Source organism: Nothoprocta perdicaria, unplaced genomic scaffold, assembly GCF_003342845.1.
Source record: "Nothoprocta perdicaria isolate Ctin4 unplaced genomic scaffold, notPer1 scaffold_182, whole genome shotgun sequence".
Classification (NCBI taxonomy): domain Eukaryota; kingdom Metazoa; phylum Chordata; class Aves; order Tinamiformes; family Tinamidae; genus Nothoprocta; species Nothoprocta perdicaria.
In genome coordinates, this window is record NW_020455005.1 from 1,538,425 (window position 1) to 1,557,645 (window position 19,221).

At 42.3% G+C, this 19,221-nt stretch overlaps 1 protein-coding gene across 1 annotated transcript in view; it reads right to left on the reverse strand.

Moving 5' to 3' along the window:
• Positions 1 to 10,688: 10,688 nt before the first annotated feature.
• Positions 10,689 to 19,221, reverse strand: part of LIN28B (lin-28 homolog B) — a gene marked incomplete at its 5' end in the record, with an annotated part of 36,388 nt that continues 27,855 nt past the window's right edge. The window contains one exon of the mRNA XM_026036643.1: positions 10,689 to 11,959. Coding sequence (XP_025892428.1) covers positions 11,590 to 11,959 — 370 coding nt within the window. The remainder of the gene's footprint in view (positions 11,960 to 19,221) is intronic.

Here is a 19,221-nt window from a genome sequence, read left to right on the forward strand (position 1 = left end):
TTTCTGATGCTCCATTTTAATTTTTGAAATTTAACCCAATAGTGCGTCCTGGAATCGCCCCACCTCTGAGTTATATAACCTTTTTATTTACTGTTCAAAGCCCTTGCAATATCAAAACACACTTGAAGGGTTGGATGTTGGACCTGCACTGTAAATATCCCTGCTTCTGTGAATTTAAATTGTGTTTAATTTTACATCAAAATATGGTTTGCTTGGTTTTGCATTGTTAAAAATGTTTCAGTGAGGTAAGAACTGCTTACTAATCTGTGTAAATAGATGTAAAATAACTTTATGCCACATATCAAATGCAAAAGAGAGCACACTGTCTTATTTTGAAACTGATGTAGTTAGATTTATCATCTAAATTTCATGCTCTGAAAGTCTTTATATGCCAAAAATGAGAAGTCCTCCTGCAGCCATTTTCATTTATGTGTGTTTGTTCAAGCAGCTTTTAAGGATACATGTCTGATAAACAAAAAAGGATGAGGTGTGAGTCTTCTGGATTACAACTGGGATTCTGCAACTAAAACATAAATGCCTATGGAAAATTAAACCACATTCACAGTAGCTGATTGTCAAAAAGAAAACAACCGAACAGGTTACACCGTGAACCTGTTCACAATAGACATGAAGAAAACTGATTGCAATATAAAGAAATATGGAATATTTCTATGCACTGAAATGTATAGCGAAGGGAAAAAATGTATCCTTACAGCTCCAGCAGCTGACAGTTGAAAGGTTATCTGTTTATTAAAAAGAAACATTATAGGACATTTTGATAGGATACAAAACATAAAATTGAAGTGAGTTACAGGCATGTCATGTTACAGGCATTACCTGTATCTGTGCTGAAGAACTCTAGAAGCCAGAGAGCAACTGCTTCCTTTTTCAGAAACTTCTTCATGGCCCCGAACTTGCAGCTTGAGCAGAGTAGCCCTTGTGCAGGGCTGAATGTAAGCAGTGTTACCCCCTCCACCTCCACTTTAATTAGCAGATGCCTCAAATTAATACTGTCCAGATATTATAACTTAACTCTACTTGAGTTCCTCCTCCTTGGAGATTAGTTTCTCTTAAGGCTATCTATTATCCTGATTTCCTGGGCAAAGTGCCTTTGGGACAAGAATTCCCTATTGTCCTTTGTCGGAAGGAGCGAATCAAAAGTGATGCTTCTTGAAAGGCATCCACCCATGCACTGTTGTATCCTGCCCTTTTGTCCACTGGTGCTCAGTGCTGTTTTGCTCTAGAAAGCTAAGGAAGCATAGCATAGACATTGTCTGCCAGGTAACAGGAATCTACACTTTTAAAGGCTGGGTATTTATAACTGTGCTTTCTTTCGATTTAAAAGAAACAATAATTTTGCGCCATCACATGGCCCTCTGGAGTTCTGCACTGCACTTTCCTTACTGCGCTGTGTATGTGCACTTCTCTCCCGGATGAAGAAGGATGTGTAGCACACAAGCAACAGGCAAAATAACTTATGATGAAGGGAAGGAGCAAAAGTGGTATTATATAAAATGCTCTAGCATAATGAAAACACATTTCTGTGCTCATTGTGTTCAAATCTAACTTGATTACTTGAAATGACTCTAGATGAAGAGTTTCTCTAGTTAAAAGAGTGCTAGCTGATTTTCAAGGATCACCCAATCTAACCTCAAGAAAGGTCTGCCCCATATCAGGCAAAAGTAGCAGGACAGCTGCATGGGTGAAAAACGAGCTCCTGCCTAATTCCTAAGTCACAGGAATACAGGGACATGGCCTGAGCATGCAGGGTGAGGTTAAGAGAGCTAAAGCTGCCTGGAGTTGAATCTGGGGAGGTAGATGAGGGGCAGTAAGAGGGGCTTTTGTAGCTACATCAGCAGCAGAAGGAAGACTAGGGAAAATATGGGCCTGCTGCTGAATGGGGCAGGACCCAGTGAAGGCAAGTGTACTCAGAGATGACTTTGCCTTTACAGGTAAGATTTTCCTTTGTGAATCCCAGGCCCCTGAGACCAAATGGACTGAAAAATCAAGCATGAAGTCATTAACTTCATGTCCCATGGGAGGAAAGTTCACTAAGTTGAACTGAAGCCCCCCCAGATCATCAGTTGTTGATCTGAGTTATGCTCTTGTCTAACATCATATTTATGACTATACAGTGCATTTTAGAAGTTCTGACTGCTGAAAATAACAGAGAATCCCCAAGACTATCAAATTGAGGAAGGAAATTCGAAGAAATTGTAAACAGCATGGGTACTATTTTATTTTATTTTTAAGTAGAGGAAATATTTTTTCAATGAGGGAAATGTTTTGGAAGAATTTCTGTGGTCACCTGAAACTATTGTCCATTCCCATTCTTGAGGGCAGCATAAAGATACTTTGAACTGTTTTGGTCTGAGCTTATCTGACCTGATCAAGGAATCTCCACCTCATAAGGTCTTAAAATCCAAAGGCAAATGTTCCAGTGCTTGGCTACTGCTAATCTATTTAAAACACATGAAAAATCAGTTTTGAGAAGCATTTTTTTGTTTGTTTGTGTCCTTTCCTTTGACTTGGAGGTGGCTGTTTGCTAGCCCCTTTGAATCACCTTTCCTCTTATTAGGAGGATGCTAAAAGAGGGACAACTACATGTGCTTTTTTCAACCTTTCTTTGCAGCTGGCAGGTTTCTTGTGTCTGTTACTTCTACCAGCTGACGTCTCTCTCTATATTCTCTAGCTAGAAATGCTGCTCCAGCTGGGTTCTTGGCAGTGACTCCAGAACAGAAAAACTCCCTCAGATGTTTGCATATATAATGTTCCCACATGTATTTTCTAAAACCAACTTATTTCAGCAGTGATTACATTTTGTTGATACACAGTCAGTAACTGGCTCATCACAGTTTCCAAATTTTTTCCTCTGGCACCGGTAGGCAACCCATGTTCCCTGTATTGTGTCCTTTAGAAATGCACTACTGCCTACTTGACATTACTTAATTTGAGATGTCCTTATTCTAATCCCATCCTCCAGAGCACCTACGGTCACCCCTTTTAGCTTCTAAGTACTTCCCATTCCTCAGTGATTGCAGAGAGGGCTAACGCTTAAGCCCATGGCAGCTGCTTTCAGAGGGAAGGTCACTGATATAGTCTCCCAAGGTGAGAATCAGCCCACCCTGGGCCTGGGCATTTTGCTGCTGAGCACAAACCCTACCCTGAACTTCAGCCAAAGTGAAGAGGATCTATGTGAATGTGAGAGAAGAGAGAACTTACCTGGAAGAGGAACGTGAAGTTATACAGCTCTTGTAATGTTAGTAATTGCATGAAAATGTGAGGGGAAAAAAAATCAGGCTTTCTCTTTCAATATATCTTTGCTGAAAAGCAGCAATAGTTTGACAGGTGAGAAAAGTAATATAGTGTTTTTGTTGCTGTGTAGGTAGTTTGGGAATGTAAAATAAGTGCTTACCTTAAAGACTGTGGATCTGCTCTGCCTCACTGAGCAAAGATTCCCAAGCCCTGGTCTTGCACCTGCGTGATGCAGCACAACCCAAGGGAGCTGAGAACCTAAACTTGTCCTCCTTTTTGTATATGTGTGCCTCTAGCTGTCAGGTCTGTAAGACCAGCTCACAAATTGGAGTGAGAAGCATCTGTCAAAATCAGAAATGTACTGTTATTTTGCAATGTATAACCTCTATGATCCCCCACAGCTTAAGTTAACCATTATAGGGGACAGGCTTTAAGCTTTCACAGGAACATCTGTCACTTGCAAGGGGGTCACGTACCCTTTTGGGGAGACTCCCATGTGTAAGCTATGCATCTTGTGTGTGTGCATCCGCACTAAGTAGCGCTACTGGCAGCCTCTACCTCCAGGATTACCCGTACTGGTCGTGTTGCTCATGGGGATGTCCTTTATTCTGGAAGGGGCATCTTTGCATTGAGTAGTAGGTAGCTTTTATATGGAAATAGTCAACAGGGCTTTGTTGGCTATTGGCAAAAGTTTGTACAAATATTTTCTGTTGATAGCCCATTTTTTTTCTAGCATTTTGTAGCAGGTATTCACACATACAAATCGAAATATCAAATATTACTGCTTAGAAATATCACTTTAAAGAGGTTTATATAAACTAGTTCTAAGCCCTGCAGTAGCCAAACTCAAATATTTTGTTTTCAAGGGCCCCTTGAGAATAGCTGAGAAGGATGAAGAAGGAGGGTTAAGCACTATTAGTGAACTGTTACCCTCAAGAAAACAGCTTCCAAAATCCAGGTGTTTTGAAGACATCTGGAAATCAGTTTTAGTACATCATCTTTGGAAATCACCATCAATACAATTTGAAGAACAAGTCAGGAATAAATGCTGGTGACTCTAGGAGGTGAAGGAGAGAACAGCTTTTCCTCACTCCTGTGACCATGGTAGAGCTTCACATATGAGATAAGGAGTCTTTCCTCTGTGCCAAGGCTGGTTGTCCTGGGCTAAGAACAGATCAGGACCTCTAGTGAAACCATAGTGCTGGCCCTAATGGGGGAAAAATGTTTTCAGACCTCAGTTCCTTATGTCTTGTCCTTAGCTCAGAATAGCAAGGTGACTGATTTTCTTTTTTTCTTTTCCTCTAAGAGCTGAGATCATCTGGACCAACCCTCCTACTCCAGCAGGGACACCCTGAGCACATGGCACAGGGCTGCATCCTGGTGTGTTTGGAAGACCTCCGGACAAGTAGACTCCACAGCCTCCCTGGGCAGCCTGTTCCAGGGCTTTGGCACCCTCACAGGAAAGAAGTTCTTCTTCATATGGAGATGGAACTTCCTGTGTTGCAACTTACACCCGTTACCCCTTGTCCTATCTCTGCTGAGAAGAGTTTGGCCCCTTCCTGCCTACATTCCCCCTTCATGTACTTATATATGTTAATCAGATTCCCTCTCACCTTATCTTCTTCAAGGTAAACACGCCCAACTCAGTCTCTCATCATATGAGAGATGTTCCAGTCCCTTAATCATCTTTGTTGCCCTCCTCTGGACCCTCTCTAGAAGCTCCACACTCCTCTTATACTGGGGAGCCCAGAGCCGCACCCAATACTTCAGGTGCGGCCTCACCAGAGCTGAGTAGAGGGGCAGAATCACCTCCCTTGACCTGCTGGCAACACTCCTCCTGATGCAGGCCAGGATCCCATTGGCCTTCTTGGCCATGAGGGCACTGCTGACTCATGGTTAACTTGGTGTCAACCAGGACTCCCAGCTCCCTCTCCATGGAGCTGCTTTCCAGCAGGTCAACCCCTAATCTGTACTGATGCCTGAGGTTATTTCTCCCCAGGTGCAGGACCCTGCACTTGTCCTTATTGAATCTCCTGAGGTTCCTTTCTGTTTAACTCTCCAGCCTGTCCAGATCCTTCTGAATGGCAGCACAGCCCTCTGCAGTGTTGGCCACTCCACCCAGCTTGGTATCATCCACAAACTTGCTCAGGGTGCCCTCTGTGCCCTTGTCCAAGTCTCTGATGAACAGGTTGAACAGCACTGGGCCCAGTACTGACCCCTGGGAGACACCACTGGCCACAGGCCTCCAACTGGACTCGGCCCCATTTATCACCACCCTCTGAGCTCTTCTATCTAGCCAGTTCTTGATCCACCTCACTGTGCGCTTGTCCAGACCACACTCCCAGAGCTTTCCTATGAGGATGTTATGGAATATTATGTACCCAATGTTAGAAGGAGAAAGCGAAACCATCTCCAATTACAGTGAGATTTGTCTAGTGGAAAAAGAAAAATGGCTGGAAGTTGAGGCTGGAGACACTGGGAATTAGGCACTAGTCATTGATATGGAAGTGATTAGAGCAAGGTGCCACGGAATGGAGAGTTTCCCATTTCTCAGGAGCATTCAGGCCTCTTGTCTGAAGTCCAACTGGAAAACGCACTTAAAGCAGCCAAGCAAAAAAAGCTCAGCTCTGTAGCTCAATACTGCAGTAACTGCCATTTAATAGTTTACATGGTGCATCAGGTTGAACTGGCTGGATTATGTCTTGCATTGAACTTTGGATTGTTTGGAAAATTGCATTTTAAGTGCCAAAAAGTGGATGCCTAACATAAACAAAAATACTTTTAACTCTTGCTGCCTAGTATTCATCTGGTAAAACAGTAATTATAACACTGGTTTGTCTTTGTTGGTTTAGGAACTGTTTGGCTAGTGCAGCCCTGGTTAAGTGACTGGGGGGTAAGTACTGCAGAGATGCTTTGCCAGAGCGACCTGCTGCTCGCTACGGGCAGCTCCAGCCTAGAAATCATTTGCATTTGGGTAGTTTTTATTATTAGCGCCAAAAAAGAAGACTGGTGTGAAGGGAAGCAGACAGGTACTGAGTTGTTTTGACATGCCTGGCTCTGGTGTCAACAGTTCTTGGTACTGGTAGATTGTGGAAAAAATACTAGAAGAACTAGATTTGTTTTTCATCTAAGGTTACAGAAGGGATGGGAACTTGTCTTAGACACCTGAATCTTAAAAACTGCAGAAAAGGCAAATGAAAACGTTGCTTTTTGTGACTTTTCTGCTTTGAAGGCCTGCTGTGACCTGCCCGCTACCTCGTTGGTCAATTGTGGAGACATCAGGCCCACCAGGTCCCTTCAGTGCCACATCCCACCAGCGCCACTGATTCCGTGTGACGTTTGTCCGTTCCGTGTGAGGTTAGTAGTGGTGAGGTGGGCTCGCAGCAAGGTGTTCAGCAGCTCTGGATAACCCACCTTTGCCTAACGGGCACACACAGGCCCCACCGCCCAAAGGAGGATGCTGGCTGCCCGGGGGAGATGCTCTGAGGGCAAACGGTGCCCAACCTCAACTGCTGGGGAGAGGGAACATGTCCACATCTTCTCTATCACGCAAATAAATACAGAAAATCTCCAAGGCTTGCTGTAAATGCCAACGTTATATGTTTTATTTTTAATCAAGTAGTTCTTTTAAACCTCACAATATCCATGACCGACAGGAAAAAAAAAGACATTAGGTATGAAATGAGAATATAAAATACATGATATGTAGAAAGGCAATCAGTGCTTTAGTCCCTCAAGACAGTAAACAGGTGAAATGACCTTCAAAACTTGAACTGTCTTTTTTTTTTCTAAAACATAAAATTCAAGTGATTTTCTTTAATTTCACCTTGTAAACAACATACAAGTCAAAATGGACAATGAGGTAATCTATACTACAGAAGATAATTTAAAAACACTAGATAAGACACAGTATTAAAGACATATAGAAATCAGTGTTCACTTTGGTCTCTAGTATGGTTATTGTTATTATTACCACAAGCAACACATACTAGTTTAAGCCAGTCTGGTGATGTTTGTCAGCCAGTTGTTGCTTAACTTAGTAATCCAAGAGGTAGTCAAAACCATTATCCTTTGTAAAGCTGGTTACTCTTACATTTGGTTTAATGACAACGGTAGCAAATACCTTGGTGCTCATCCACATTCTCATAAAAATACGATGAGAACTGCCAACATACAGCTCTGTTTCAGTATAAAACAGAAATGTGTGTTCATAGATGAGCCTCTCATAATTAGTCAACAGTTATAACAGGGGTAACACAACCAACGTTTCTTAAAGAAGAGGCTGTTGATATACTAAGCAAAGTAAGATTGATGCATTTAACAAGGCTCTGCTTGTTTCTAAAACAATAATCAAATCTCATTAAGACTTCTAGAAAATTAAAATCAGTGCATCTGCACATGTACATATCTTCCCAATTACTTTTATATCTAGCACAGGGGAATACATATATATTTTTTACGATAAACATTTCTTACAGATAAATTAATTAAATTAAATTTAAGACTCAGTGAGATTTCCCATGTTCTTTTATAATTCTTCTTACAAAGAATGTTACAAGATCTATAAACACTTTTTATGGGGCTCTATTCTCAAAACTAAGTATGACTAAGCAGGAACTCCAGCACTGGGTGCAAAGCAAAAATGAACTGAAAAAGGTGGCCTACAAAGGGAAGAGTTAAGACCCAAATGTCTTGTTTGGCACTCCCTGAAAGCTGGCTAAAAGTAAAATATTTTAGATGATCCTGTCATGCCAAATTTGTCATCAGCCAGAATAAAAGTCATTTGGCTCTTCCTCCAAATGTACGCCTTCCTCATAGCCTCATTTTTGTAGTGTCTAGTATGTGCCATTAAATTTCCTTGAGGGAGAATAAAAAAAAAAATCTCACAATATCCCTTGTGATTAAATCAAATTGAGTATTTTGGGCCAAGGGAATGGAAGGGAGAGATACTCTTGTTACAGGTTTAACCTTATCTCCAGTATTGTTAGGAGAAAAATAGATCTCTCGGAGCAGAGATTTCAACTATTTCTACTCAAGCTAGTTTCATTGTGAGGCATCTGGCAAGGACAGGCTGGTGAATAGGGGAAATCAGGGCTCAGGCAAGCTGTAGAATATTAATTTCATCCTTAGATATAAAGGAAAAATTCCAAACTCAAATTGGTGCCTCCTCCTCTAAAGGAGACTTTGCTTATTTGGAGCAGCCTATTGATGGAATATCATTATATATTTCTAGAGCAGCCCAGTGCTAAGTAGTTACCTGCCACAGCTCATGCTGCTGTGTGTTTGACTTAGGTGTGTATGTTTTTGTCGCTTTTTGGAGAGGTATTTATTTTTGTGAACAGTGCCCATGTTCCTTCAGACAGAAAAATAAAAACTTTTAAAGAATTGTTTGGAGTCTTCTCATAATTTCAAATAGATGCTTCATCTTAAACAAGTATTTGCCATAATGTATGCAGTGGTGAATTACCAGTTACATATTTAGTACAGATAAAAAGTATGTACCATAGATCAACAGCCACCTTTAAGGCCAGAGGAGCACAAAGGTGTGTTTATGCAGTAAATATGAGGTAGCCTTTTGCTGTAAACAGAATATTAATTTTATTGTCACCTATGTAAACAAAGTGGGCTTGATGTTTTTCTGTTTTTGTTTTCTTCCCCCTCTGTCCCCCCACCCCCCCTCCCTTCCCTTCTAGAAAGGCTGAGCCCCAAAAGCTCCAACTGGAGTCAGTGGGAGCTGTGGCTGCCCAGTCTCTCTGAAGACTCACACCCTGTGAGTGTAGACACACAAATGCTCACACCAGCAACCAGTATAGGATACCACTTGTTCATTTCACAGGAACTTATAATACAAAATGCTGAAAATCTGGTAATCAGAAATGCAGGTCTATGTCAACTCAGAGGTAGTTACTAATATCAGTACGTAATACTTATATAGAGATAAAAAGGTCTAAGTCTATTTGGTTTGTTCTGAGCAAGCAGGTTGGTAGACTATTCTGTAAAGAAAACACAGCATCACATGGTATATTCCCTGAGCAAAGTTCTTTGTCCTGAGTATGTTATGTAATAGTGATAACATTCTACTATATAAAAATAAAACCTTAAGCTTTCAACAATAAGATAGGGTTTGGTATGTGCTCTTAGCAGTTCAGTCTGACGTTGGTGCATGCAATGATTTCGAACAGCACCACTAAAAACCTGTGTGTTGAAATTATTTCAGCTCTGAACTTCTTACATATAAACAGGGAATGACCAGTTTTCAAATCCACAATTGCCTATTTCTATAAGGAACTTTGGTTTAAATTTTCAAAGTGACCTAAGTTTTGCATCTTTGCTGTTTAACCTGGTTTTCACACCGGCTAGAAGGTCAAGCAATGCCACTTTGATTTGTCTACATAACTTAAATAAGTTTACTATCCTTACGTAAGGCAAGGAAGTTCTCTATAGATACATCACATTCAATATCGTCAAAGGTAAGCTTTGCATTAGCACACTGAGAACTTCAGTATAAACTGTCGAGATTCTCACAAACACTGGCAAGGAATTCACACAAAATAATTCTCTGGATATCGTGCCCTTCGCTGAGGCATTCGGTCCCAACCTCTTTACTGAAGCAGCAGCAGCAGCAACAGTAAGTGTCTCCTCGGGCAGGAGAGGCGGGAAGGGGGAGGCCACGCCCGGAGCCAGCCGCGCACCTGTGGTAACGGCCGCCAACCGCCGGCCAGGGCCGTTACCGCAGGCAGCGCCCGGGCTCCCCGGAGCCCTTCGCGGGCTGCTGCTTGATTATCTGAGCTTAAACCTACCTGACTCTTTCAAGCTTTAACAGTCTGTGTTTATTGCCAATGCTAAGGATTATGCAGGTTTCTCTAATTCACTTACATCTGCAATGGGATTTGTCAAAGTACGTTATCTTCCGTATGACTTGGCAACCGAGACGTTACAAATGGGATGTGACTCGAAGTTTTCACAGGCTCCAACTCCATTAACCCCGAGCAAGGGCTGCGGCGCGGGGAGTCTTGCTCCGAGGCCACCAACCCTGCTCGTCTCTAATGGAGCGTGTGCCCCAGCACACACCAGGCACAGGCTGCCCCACAACCAACGGCTCCCGTTGGCAGGACGCAGGCGATGCCCAGGGCTGTGGGCACGTCTGCAGGGCCCTGCACTGAGGCTGCTCTGCAGCTGGGTTCCTGCTGCATCGTCACGGGAGGCTGGCGGAGCAACCGCAGGTACCCATCTACCGTTACTCTTAAAGCATTATTTATCCCAGGATCATCTTAGCTTTGCATTTATTTTTTCTCAAAACGAAACAAAAAAAGGCAACAACAACAAAAAATTCCTAGGGACTTCTCTCCATGATCTTTCAACAGTAAACAAGGCGTAATTCCCTTCACATCAATGGGGACTACTTGGGACCCAAAAGAAGTTGCTGCTGCTGCTGCCACCATCACCAAGGTCCTCTAAACTTTCACAGAAAACAGCGAGATAAACAGGATGGCCTCCTGCTTCCCCTCAGAAGGGTCTGTAATGACTTACACATTCTCCCCTACACAAGTCATCTACATTACAATTACAACCATATTAATTTAACAAAACGCTTTGAGAAACCAGCACAGAAACTACACATTCATTGTCTTTCCTGGAGCTTTCAACTCCTCATCAGTTTAAATCAGATCAGTTGCCAAGGATTGTGGCCATGAGAGCCATATTCACTCATGACACTGCCCTTCATAGGCACGGGGAGGGGAAAGGCATTGATACTTCATAGGTATGAGAAAGAAAATAACTCAAATTGATGCTGAGGGGATGTCTTAGTATCTTTAGTACCATATGGCAGCTTTAAAATATGAAAGTATCCTTTGGTTCAAAAGAAAAGCAACAGTCCTGATCATAGCTCTGTGTGTGGTTTTTCAGGTTTGGTGTGGCTGTGTGAGAGATTTCTTGGATTTTCTTGTTTGCTTTTCTTGAGTGCCTTTGAAAATAGTTTCTAAGAATGGGTTCAGGAACATTTTTGGATAGTGTATCTATTGCTTCACAATAATGTATTGTGGGAGTTGGAGAGTGTTCAATGAAAAATATATATATTTATAGATAAGTACACATACACACCCACGCGCGTGCACACTCATACACAAACATACAGAAGGTAAAACTTAACACACCCTGATCATATGTATTTTGCTTGGAGTGATTTGTCTATTAAAGAAAAAAAAAATTCACAGTTCCTCAACAGTAGTTAAAATTCCAGGTCAGCTACTGATAATGAAATAATTTCCCCTGTATTGCATGAGGTAGACATCCCAAGAGGATAAAGAAAATGGAAAGTTATGACAAAAGCTCTTAAGTTTTTTTCCTTTTTTGAACAGAAGGCCCCTTTCTGCTTGGTTCTTCAGGTGATGCAGATAACTTACTTGAAGAAGCTTCCTGTGGCGACCTGCCTGACCGCTCTGAGAGCTCTGACCTTCCCTCCTGAGAATACGATGGAGACGAATAGCCGTACGCTGCTCCTCCTTCTCTCAGGACAGCAGAAGTGGAAGGCTGTTGTTCAGCTTCATGTCTTCCCTGAGAACTAGCGGGCTGTTGTGAAACAGTTTTATGGGGGCAGTTCGCCACCATGTGCATGATGCTCTGACAGTAATGGCACTTCTTTGGCTGTGGAGGTAGACTACATTCTTTAGCGTGATGATCAAGGCCACCACAGTTGTAGCATCTAAAAATGAAGACAAACAGCTGGTTATAACATGTAGCATCAAACTGTACCATTTTCTATGTACTGATGTGCACAAGGTCTGCGGGTCAAACAGGGAGAGCACCTGTGCTGATATTCCATTGGGAATATTCCATTGGTGGGCTAACACATATCTCACCTGTGCTTGCTAAAAGTCACTTGGAATGAACTCCTCTGTCACACCGCTGTCAAAAAACACCTTTTATTTAGGATTGGATTCTGTTACCATCAATCATGTCAGTTATGACCTTTCCTCATAAACTCCACATTGCTCAAAATCAATTGCAACAGATCCGCGCTCGTTTTTACCAAGACCTGTCTATTGACTGGTAGGGCTAAGTCAAAGACATGTACAGATGCAAACAGTGCCTGATGATGCCTTCCTGAAAGCCTTTAAATGCCTCGCTGCCCTCAGCTGTCTATAAAGCAAGCCCATGCAGCCCAAGAACAACACTGCAAGTGTCCCACTGTGTAAGGGCCATCAATCAGCAGCACTGCACAGATATGGAAAAAAAAAAAAAAACACCCAACTCTGTTTGTTAGACAATTTTTGTTCCATGCATACTACAGTAGTAAGATATTAAAACCTTGAATCTCCACTTGGTAGTTCTTACCAAACTACAGAAGTTTTTTGCGTTTTGTGTGGTTTTCCTTTGTGTTTTTTTCCCCCTTCAGCCCAGGACCTCTGGCAATATTACAAAGCAGAGTCCTGGTAACACAAATCCCACTAGAGGGCACCAAATGTCCAACTATCCTGCCATGCCGCAAGCATTTCTGTTTACTCCAGTATTTATAACATCACACTCATTTAAGGGCCAATATTTCAAATGATTAACATGCTTTATTTCAGAAAGGGGAGGAGATGAAGCAGTCACCGAGGACCTTCTCCTACATCTTCCCAGAGAGATGTGTTCTAGTTTTCATGCTGTGCGTTGCCACATCAGGGAGACAAGGAAATACTGAATGAGGATACTCAGCCTTCCCTAGTGATGTCTAGCAAGTCCTTTCCCAAAGGACATGCTGCTTTCAAGGAGGGGAGCCCAAATGTGGAGGGGATGGGTGATGTTACTGGGAGGATGGGGATGACTCGGGGCGGGAGACGCTCCCCTACTGGACCTGCCTGGCCAAAGAAGGGCCCGTAGGCCCTCTGATGGAGGTAATTTGGGCAACCTCATGTCCTACTTGGGACAAGGCTCCCACAGACCCATCTTCTGAAAGCAGAGGTTTCCTCGGGGAACCCTGGACACATGTCCTGCTCTCCCCACCTTCCCAAGGCTCAGGGAAGAAGGCAGGAAGCGAGGAGACTCAGGAGCATCTCCTTGCCATTCACCTCCTCCCCACAGGCCCACAGCTGCGTGGGGGTTTCACACGGCAGATGCAAACAGTGCCTTGGTGGTAGCACCAACCCTGGCCCTCACAGTGCTAAAGCCCAGTCTCCACATACGTGCACACACAAAACCGTCTGGTCTAACAAAGGATCTTGCCTAAGCCTCCCAGGCTGGCATTTTCCGGCACAGATAAGGCACGATAAGGGAAAGGTGGAAGCTAAACTTTTACAACGCTTATATTTCAGAGGGGATGTAATAGCTTTTATGGTTTCAAATCAAAACAAAATAAATAAAGCCTTTGCAAGAGTCATAAAACAGGCTTTGTTTGTTTTCTCTTGAAATTCCCAAACCACAGGCAAGTGGTGGTGATCCTGGGTGTCATCTTCAAAGAGTCACTCCCCAGGGGCGGACAAACCGCAGAGCGCTTATTCCACAGGGCAAGGACTCAGCAAAGACTGTTTTTGCAGATTCTTAAAAACAGCTAAAAAGTAAATACGCTTCTCTATTAATCTTCTTAACCTGGAGAATCTTAATGAAATCTTGAACAACTTACTGTATAATGATAATTTATAACACATGCTAGGTATGTGAATGCTTAAAACACATTATTCAAACATATACTGGAGGGAAATAATTACAAGCTTTCGGCACGAGGAGCCTATGCTGGTCATGTTCACAGCTCAGCTTTCTATAAATACTAGCTTTTGTTCTACAGTTTCTGCTTCTTTTTTTCAATACATATTTGCAGTGAGTGTATATAAATTAAACTCATAACCATTTAACACTTCACTGAAGAGAACTAAAGCAATGATAATGATTTTTTTGTCCTTTCCCTTAACTATCAGGTAATTTAAAATATGAGTGCACAAATACTCAATGCCTGATGGAGCCAACTGAAGTGTTCAAAAATACATAACTATATATATATAATAATATAACATTTTTCGCCACAGTACACATTAAAATATTTGAAATTTTAGGTCCCTGGGCAGTAACCAAGCTCTGATCCAGCTACTATTAGTCTAGGCAAAGAAATGAAGTTTAACACATGGAAAACTACATTTACAGTCAGAGTTTCACCTAGGAAATAAACCTTTAAAAGAATTGCATAGTTAAGATCTGCATAGTTTTTAACAATTGTAACATCCACATAGTTTATAACATTTGCAAATGAAAAAATAGTTTATGTTGCCCAAGTCATGATTGAGACTATAATGAAGAATGGTGCTTACTAATATCCTACTTACTTGTTTCCAGACGTGTACTAATAGAAACTTATTCACTAGCTTTTTATCTAAAAGTAGGCAATTTCAGGAGTGTTCAGACATTCTGGAAATCATGCATTTTATCTTAATGCAGACAACAGATTTTTAAAGCTCTAAATACATATGCATTCGCTTCCATAATGCCACATTTATTTAGTGGGTTTAGAAAAAGTTTGAAAATAGGCTAAAGAGTAGGCGGCAGCCATGAACAAATTAATTTAATCAGTCACTATGGCATGCACGGTGTTATCCAATTCAGTGAACCATTTCACCTCACCCATTGACCAAAAATCTGCTGTCAGGGCCCCTGTTTCCACTCAAGAGGCCTCAGTCACCTTTTGCATATATATTTATCATTTCATTCTGCTTGCAAAATATTGTAATGCCCTGCATTTATTCAAATCTCCAGGAAAATGTCACCAGAAAATAAAACTCTTCTCAGAAGCAGTAATAATTAAACCATGATTTGGCCTTTCAAGGATGTTTTTGTCACTAGACAACTCAAGCATCTGGCTGAAGTGTTGCATTAGAATATATATGTGCTAGCCTGGGTGTGCCTAGACTTAAACAGGAGGGTGGCATTTATTCAGTTCTTTTAACTATTTATTCATCCCCTGTCAATCACTCTTACCAGGAGAACACATCACACCCCGCTCTGAAATGCTCTGCCTCTCGAGGGATTTTTGCCAAAATGGAAATGGTCACCCACCTCAGAGCTCACAAATGATCCCACATGGCATCATCCACGCACACGATGATAGGGAATTAACCCTTTTGTTCAAAACGCTGCAGCTCTTTGCTCGTCTCGGCCGTATAATCTTGCATTACAACCTAATGAAACCTGATCGGATACGCGTGCGCAGCCGTATATACTGCCGCCTCTGTACACATAAATACGCAGAACAATATACAACAGACTGGTGCCTCCGAAGAAAATTAACACGTGCTTATGTGAATATGTTTGCAGAAAGTCTGAATTGGTAAAATCGTAGTATTTATTCACCGCAGATGCACCAGGGAAACAATGAACGTGAGCTTAGATGTTTAAAACACAGAAGTATATATACAAATTACATAATGAGATGAATAAATCACAAAAAAAAGCCCTTAAAAATTCAGTTACAGCAAAACTAATCCCTATAAAAAAAAAAGGCCACAGCAAGAACAAATTGCTAAAAAAATGAAAGTCTTTCTTTTCATAGTAGGCTCTTATAATTTACCAGATGGCTTCATGCCTGAAAAGCAACACAAAGAGGTAGATAAAGAGATGGCAATTATCCTAACTGGAAATCCTTTCCACACTGAAAGGAAGGTGGAGCAGGACTAGATCTTGATAGGAAAAGGATGCGTGTTTTAACGAAACGAATACCTCGAAGAACTTGTCTAATCTTTTATTGCAAAATCCTGAAGCCTCTAAAAAATATCAGCAAGAAAACAGCACAGTTAACACCTACTGCCGTAGAAAGAGAAGGTCCACCACAAAGCTAGAAATGCTTTTTTCTCCTAAATTGTTCACTAGGGGTTTGTTACTACACAGAATACTGTACCTATTACAGGACATATATAAATAAAAAGCCTATAGAACCTATTGTAAAACACAGTATATTAACTGCAGTAAGTCAGTGAGTGAAATATTTGATTTCAGAAGCATTTGCAAAATAAAATACTCCCCAATCTTTGGTTTTCTTTCATTTTCTAAGATGTCAGCTCCTGCCTAGGATGCATTTACCAGCCCCATCCTTTCTAAAGCAGCTGAAACACCCTTTTCACAGCTATCTCAGCCACAATAAGCTCAGCAGAGCTAGGCAGCAAGGAGGGTAAGCTCGACAGCTTGTTTCTTCATGGCGGTTTCCAATATGACTGGGACAATAGTATAGAATCATTCGGGTTGCTCCAGAGCAATATCCATTGGGAGAAAAAGCTTTAAAATTACCCTCATGATCAAGTGATCAAGGGTTTTTTTGGGGGCTGTTTTTGAGGGGGAAAGTGTTTTAAGTATCAGATAGGGAGTGCAATGAGAAGTAAAAAGCGCAGAGAAAGGAGAATGTAGGATGTCTAAAATAATTTTCTAGGACTCCAAGGTACTCCCTTACCTGCTCCCTTTTTGTGTGTCCTTTGTGAATGCTATTAGATAATAAAGGCTGCATGTTGGTGTCTGGTAGTTTAAATGCTTCGAAAAACAAGATGTTATCCTAACACCATATGTAAGTGAGAGGCTTTTCCTATATGCTGAACGCCAGCTAAGCAGTTAAAAGCATTTAAAATAATTAAAGGAAATAATTAGGGATGCACCTAAATAAACAACCTTCTTTAGCCACTATCTTCACAAGGTACCTAAAGAAAAAGCACTTCTTGCAAACAGAGCATTCAGCACAGCTGCTGGGACTGCCCTAGTTTGGGGTAAAAAGAACTACGGGGCTGCAAGGGGCTCCAGAGCATTGGCTGATTTGCACTTCTCTTTGCCTTAAGGAGGGTGTTTTAATGGCTTACTTAAATGTAAGCAAATCCTGGGTATTCAATCCTCCAAATCACAGACTGCATCACAGGTGACTGTCGCCGATGCCTCGGATCCAGTATTATAAAAGGACATATCCCCATTATTTAGCACAGGTATAACAGGAGAAACCAGCAGCTAAACATCTAACCTGGTTACTGGTTTGTCGGTTATTTTATTTTTCTTTTTCTCTCAAGAGAGGGCATTTCCTCCCTTCCCTGAAACACAGCTTGCATTCCCCATCCCTTCCGTGGCCATGCAAACCTTGGGACACACTGGAGGCCACGCGGCCCCAGCCCCGCTCCTGTGGCACAGGATCCCTCCAGGAGCTGCTGCTCTCCCGGGTAGTTCTCCTCCCCCAAGCTCTTCCAGCAGCCCTAAATCCAGGAGAAATAAAGCCCACACGTGCTTTAAAAAAAAAACAAAAAAAAAAAACAGAAACAAAACCAGGAGTGCAGGAAGGGGCGCTGGGCCCCCTCCTCCCCGCACTGCGGATCCGAGCGGCGTTACCGCTGCGGCCCGGCCCCCGCGCGCTGCGGCGCTCGCCTCGAAATGACAGCAAATATGCGCGGCCCGGCCTGTCCTCGGCTCTCTCTTTTCATTCTTTTTTCTTTTTTTTTCAAAGTAAGAGCATCAGTGAGAGGTAAAAAAATGAAGGTAAAGAGGCACATGTTACTCCCTGCATCTTGGGGGCTTTCCCTCACGTGCACGTTTTTAGTTTTTAGTCCATTTGGTTTATTAAGCTGCAAATTCTTAAGCTGTGTTTGAAGGCAGAGGGAATACAGGTGACTTTGCAGAAGGCCTAGCAGCACATCAGTATTCAAAATGCTGCTTTTGAGGCCAACTGAAACCGTCTTGTTAAATAACCTAGAAATCAGGCCATTCTGAGTCCCCACCAGAGCATTTACGATGTGTCCAGCAAGCAAGGCGACTTTGCTGACAATATCATTCCCTAATCCATTAGGAAGAAAAACAGTTTACGTTTAAACCCACTGTTATTTTTAGGGAAGTACATTAGCAAACAGTACTCTATCAATCCCCTGGCAATTCAGGACGTGGTACATGAGGGCCAAATGTAGGTTGGCCTCCATCCTGCGGCTGCTGCTGAAGCCCTCAGTGAGGCAGAGCAGGGTGCAAAGGCGGCCTGCTGGGGAAGGTAATTGCCGGCTGCCGTTTTTGAGCAAAATTCAGCTGGAAAACGTACAGGGTGTGGCCAGCTTCTTGAGATTAACAGAAAGCTCATCGTCTAGAAAGAAATGGAGATGAAAAAAAGTAAAAAAAAAAAAAAAAATATATATATATATATATCCTCCTTTATCTCTTCCTCCTACAAATCCTACACCCCCCCCCACATACACACAAGGATAGCGGATCAGGCCCAAGCTCCTTCCTTCTCCTCGCAGGCAGCCCTGCGCTCACACAAAGCCTCTTCTCACAAGGCTTCCCAAACGCTGGGCAGGGGCGGATATTGATGCTGCCGCCGCTCCCAGCGAACAAACAAATAAATAAGGCCGCCTAATTGCAGCCTCATCAGATCGAATGGTTTTCGGTGCTGAGCTCCAGATCAATCTCTTCTCCTGCGATGGGTCCTGCTCTTTTGTTGCCTGCAGCTCCCTCCCCCTGCTACTCCCAATGACAGCACTGGCAGAAAACGTGGGGCTGGTGAACCCAGGACACTGGTGACCGAAATTCCTGAGAAACCCTGTGCTCGAAATGCACAAAGGTGACTTTACTGGAAAGCTTTCCCCCCCCCCCCCACAATGAAACACAAAGGTGGCTCAAAACGTGGCCTTTTTTTTTTTCCCCTCCACAAAAATGGAAAGGATGACACAGAGGCTCTTGCAAAATAGCCTCCGTTGTGCTCCCGTTCTTCCTGTCTTTCTGTGGAGTCTTATCAGTGCTCTCCACTCAGCCCTCTCCACGGGCGTGGGAGAAAATTATTTTCCCATAATTGCATGAAAACCCTCATGAAATGCATCCTCAAGGAAGAAGGTTCCGGATTTGCTTCCATTCGTTACTATTAAATGCTTTTCTTTGCATTGCAAGTTAAGAACTTCTGAAATAACCATCTACAAGTGAAATTTAAAAAAAAAAAAAAAAAAAAAAAAAAAAAAAAAAAAAAAATAAAAAGTATTATTGTATCTATGTAGATAGCTT